Genomic DNA, 4462 nt, shown 5'->3' with positions numbered 1-4462 from the left:
ACTGATCTCCGGGAGGAAAGAGCTCAGGTCGAGCCTCCCTCGGTCCGTCAGGCTCCAGCGGCCGCGGCGCGACCTCTGCTTGCATCATTTGACACAGTTTTTCCAAACAGACGCGCGTAAATCTCCGTGCGTAAAAGTTTACGCACAGGCGCCGCGGTGCGTTTCTCTCCCTCTCTCTCTTTTTTTATCAGCTTGTGCGTAAACAAGAAGTCAGAGCAGAACACAAACAAGAGAAAACACTGACGAGTTACTGAGGTTACAGTTCACAAAAGATTCACTGATTCAAACATGAAGGAATCGAGACAGACGGAAAAAAGACAAAAGGTTTGACGTTAGTTATGAATGTAACCTATTCTTTTATTTTTGTTTTTTTTTTTAGGATTAAAACATTTTTTTTCTCTTTTTTAAACTTTTGTAAGCGACAAACACGGGAATAAGAATAAGACCACAATAGTATCACAACCATGAAAAATCGTTTCAGAGACGACAATTAAAGGACAATCATTCCAAGTAGTATTTAGATAATGAGGCTTTTTTTCTTCTGTCAAACGGGTTTTTACACTTTTCTCCTTTTCTAATTATAAAAAAAAGCAAAGAAAAAAAAACCCAAATTACAAATAGACATTTCTCTTTCTTTTACTAATTATACAAAAATAAAAGAAATGAAGAAGAAGAAGAAGAAGAAGAAGCGTGAGCGTCCGGGTTCGTTTTTTCTTTTTTATGTCGGCATTCACGTTTAGAGGAAAAGAAAGAAAGAAAGAAAGAAAGAAAGAAAGAAAGAAAGAAAGAAAGAACTTGACAGGCCGCGCTGCGGGAAACATCCAGACACTAAACGAGACCTTCAGCCGTAAACTGTGGATTTTAGAGGCTGCACCAACAAATAAAGCCTCGATGAAATTTTAAAAAATCGGCGCAAACCAAACTCCATTCAAAAATCCTCTAATTTAAGAAAAATAACTGGAAACTTAAAACAAGCAGCAATAAAAATCTCGTTTAAATGGACATTTTCTGCAGTGAAGGAGGCACCATCCACTCCTTCATCCACTCACTCGTTCACTCACTCACTCATCCATTCATCCACTCATCTCACCCCAGCAGGCCTGTCATTGAATACTGACTAGATTTCCTAAAAACCGATTCTTTGGTCTAGAAACTGTTTTAGACAGGAAATAAATGAAAGAATGAACTGGAGCCAGAAGAAAATAACACATTCACTGGATAGGAAACAAAAATAGAAACAGAAATTAGTGTTTAAATTTTATCAAATAAAAATCTCTGCGCCGCTTCTTCTGCAACCAGACCGCACGAGACCTGATAATACTGCAACACATGCGGCTGCACGAGCTCCTACAGACATCACCATCATCATTATTATTATCATCATCATCATCATTATTATTATCACCATTATTATTCACTTTTTAAATCTCAGAATTAGAGCAAACTATTTTAAATACATTCTCTACAGAGTCAAGCCTCGTCCCCCAGAACCAGGACCAGGACCAGGACCAGGACCGGGACCGGGACCAGAAACAGAAACACTACAGCTCGTCTCTCTCTCGTTTTGTAACATTGCACGTCGCTGACTGACACAACTATACAGAGACAAACCCCGGACACTTATAGGAACAGACAGTATGTACACACAGATCCAAACTGCAGAAGAAGAAGAAGGAGAAGAGAATAATAGTAATAATAATAATAATAATAATAATGATAATAATAATATAATAATAATAATATAATAATAATATTAAAAAATACCTGGAAACTTCAGGGCTGCTTTCTGTCAGTTTCTCAGTGCTGCTTTTTTCTCTCCTCTTTTTTTCTCTAGTTTAGAATCATTTAGTCATTTTGTACAGAGTCAGTGGAAAATGTTCAACTCACAGTTCCAGTCACTTTTAGATTTTCACTCCTTCAGGGGCGATGAGAGGATGGATGGAGGGATGGAGGGCGGGAGGGAGGGAGGGATGGAAGGATGGATGGAGGGATGGAGGGTGAGGTCAGGTGGAGGGGTGAGGCTGGGGCTCGGGCTTTTTTGGGGGGTGTTAGTGTATAAGCGGGTTGGGGGTCGAGCCCTGGTTCTGGTGCGTAAAATAGTCAGACAGCCCCCCCGAAAGTCCCGAGGAGAAGGCCGGCAGAGAGCCGGACAGAGCCGGCCTCAGAGAGTCACAGGGCAGCGAGGACGAGGACGGAGCCTGCGGGGAATTGGAGGCCGAAGCCCGGGCGGCCTGCAAGGAGCCGCCGCTGGCCTGCGTGGTCATGGACGGGTGTGGGACGTGGGGGAAAAAGTAGCTGGTCTGTCCGGCCAGCAGGTTCACCGAGCAGGGGTTCAGGGAGTAGGTGGCCCCGGAGCAAGGCACGGAGAGGCCGCAAGGCACCGCCGAGGCCGCCAGGGCCGCCGCCGTCAGGTGGTGCGTGGCGTAGGGGAGGTCCCCGCTGACCAGGCGGTCCATGCTCAGCCCGTTCGAGGACGGGAACGACGAGTGGTTGTTGCTCATGTTCTGGGTGAGCATGGTGCTGTAGGACATGGGGTGGGCCGGGTATCCAGAGGAGGTGCCGTTGTAGCCCAGGGCGCTGCCGGCTCTGGGGTGGTGCAGGGACAGGAAGGGGGACATGGGCCAGTACAGGGAGCCGGCCCGGTCCATGAAGGTCAGCCCGGAGGTCAGCCGCGCTCCCCGCTTGAAGGCCAGCTTAGCCCGGGACGTGGTGGAGCGCCGCCGGAGCTTCCCGGTGGTCCCGCCGATGAACACGTCGTCGCTGCTCGGGTCCAGCATCCAGTAGTTCCCCTTCCCGGGGTCGTCGTAGTGCCGCGGCACCTTGACGAAGCATTTGTTGAGGCTGAGGTTGTGTCGGATGGAGTTCTGCCAGCCCTGCTTGTTCTCCCGGTAGTACGGGAAGTTCTTCATGATGAACTCGTAGATGCCGTTCAGGGTGAGCCTCTTCTCGGGGCTCTGCCTGATCGCCATCATGATCAGCGCGTTGTAGCTGAACGGAGGCTTTTCGTACTTGCCGCTCTTCTTCTCCCCGTCCTTCCCTCCGGCGCCTCCGTCCGCGTCCTTCCCGTCCTTCTTCTCCTCCTGCTGCTGCTGCTGCTTCTCCTTCTCCTCCGGGCTGCTCTCCTGGCTCGAGGAGTCACTCTTGGGCTCCGCTTTGTCGGGCTGCGCCGCCGGGAGAGGAGCCTTGTGCTCGGCGTCGTCCGCGCCTCCGGGCCGGTGGTGGTGGTGGTTCTGGTGGTGCTGGTGCTGGTTCTGGTGGTGGTGCTGGTTCGGGTGGTGGTGCTGGTTCTGGTGGTTGTTGTTGTCGCTTTGCACGGCCTCCGGCACCAAACTGTTTATACTGAACGACGATTTCGGAATCATTTTCACCTCTTTGCGCTCTCCCATATCCAACATCACCGGGCAATGAGGGGGGAAAATGGCAACGAGCAAAAGCGACGAACACAGCTGGGTCTCAATCTGTCCTGCCTCTGCCTGCGAACCAGGACGGGAAGGAAGGAAGGGGGGATAGATAGGAAGAAAGAAAGTATAGCCCAACAAACTATTTCATGTTCGGTTTGGGGAGAAAAGAGGAAACACACACACACACACAACACACATGTACACACACATCGATAGGAGACAGATAGCTGCAATTAATTAGGGAGCCACAGCCACTAAAGCACGGAAAAAAACATTGGTTGGACCTTTCCAGTCCTCAGCCAACCAGGGGAACATTAGTATTAAATATTAAGGCATCCTCCGCGCGCTCAGCCAATCATGACGCACAGGGAAACACACACATCCACCAATGCCGTGCACGCTGCAAAAAGTTCCCACCTCCACGGAGTCTTTTCACGGATCCTCGAGTCTGGAAATCTGAAATCACATGAAAATAAAACGGAACTCTGAACCGAGCTTATGGTTTTTATTTACTTATTATTTTTATTATTACGGATCTTTTTTTATTTATTCTGGGCTTGTGTTTAATTTTTTTATTATTTTTTTAATTTCTGAACGAATCCTTTCACGTCTCAGTTCAGTCTCCTTTAAAAAAAAAAAGATCCGTTTGTAAAACAAATTAAAGCTTCTTCAGAATAAATAAAATGAAACGGATTCATTTTATTTTGCCGGATATTTTTTTAAAGGAGACTTTCAGAGCTCGTCAAACGCCTCACCCAGGAGGACACTTTTTGCAGCGTAGAAAACACACTCACCCCCATCAACACTCCCCCCTCCCTCCCCCTCTCCCTCCTCCCCCCCCCCCAACCTAAACCAAAAAACCGTTGCAGGAAAACACGCACCGTGCATGCGTAAACCCAAATCCCCGCCGCTCCTCATATTTACACTCCTCCGATTCAAATATTTGCCCCTTCGGTGTCTCCAAAACTGTTTACATCCCGACCACAGGCAAAATAAACAGAGGAGAGGGGATCCGGAGGGCACGCGGACACGGTCAGGATCGCGCGGAGGTGACTCGCGGC

General features: G+C 48.4%; 1 protein-coding gene across 1 annotated transcript; it reads right to left on the bottom strand.

Annotated features, from left to right (window-relative positions):
- Positions 1-670: 670 nt before the first annotated feature.
- Positions 671-4151, bottom strand: foxg1a (forkhead box G1a). Its single transcript, XM_047610220.1, has one exon. The coding sequence runs from the start codon at positions 3393-3395 to the stop codon at positions 2049-2051; it is 1347 nt and encodes a 448-aa protein (XP_047466176.1). The 5' UTR covers positions 3396-4151; the 3' UTR covers positions 671-2048.
- Positions 4152-4462: the final 311 nt, after the last annotated feature.

The sequence above is a fragment of the Mugil cephalus genome, chromosome 17 (assembly GCF_022458985.1).
Source record: "Mugil cephalus isolate CIBA_MC_2020 chromosome 17, CIBA_Mcephalus_1.1, whole genome shotgun sequence".
NCBI classification, from domain to species: Eukaryota; Metazoa; Chordata; class Actinopteri; order Mugiliformes; family Mugilidae; genus Mugil; species Mugil cephalus.
Note: the sequence above shows the minus strand (reverse complement) of the source record. Positions and strands in the feature narration are given on the sequence as shown.

Bases quoted from the DNA above. Each gene is read 5' to 3' on its own strand.
- foxg1a (XM_047610220.1), bottom strand. From the start codon at position 3,395: ATGTTGGATATGGGAGAGCGCAAAGAGGTGAAAATGATTCCGAAATCG.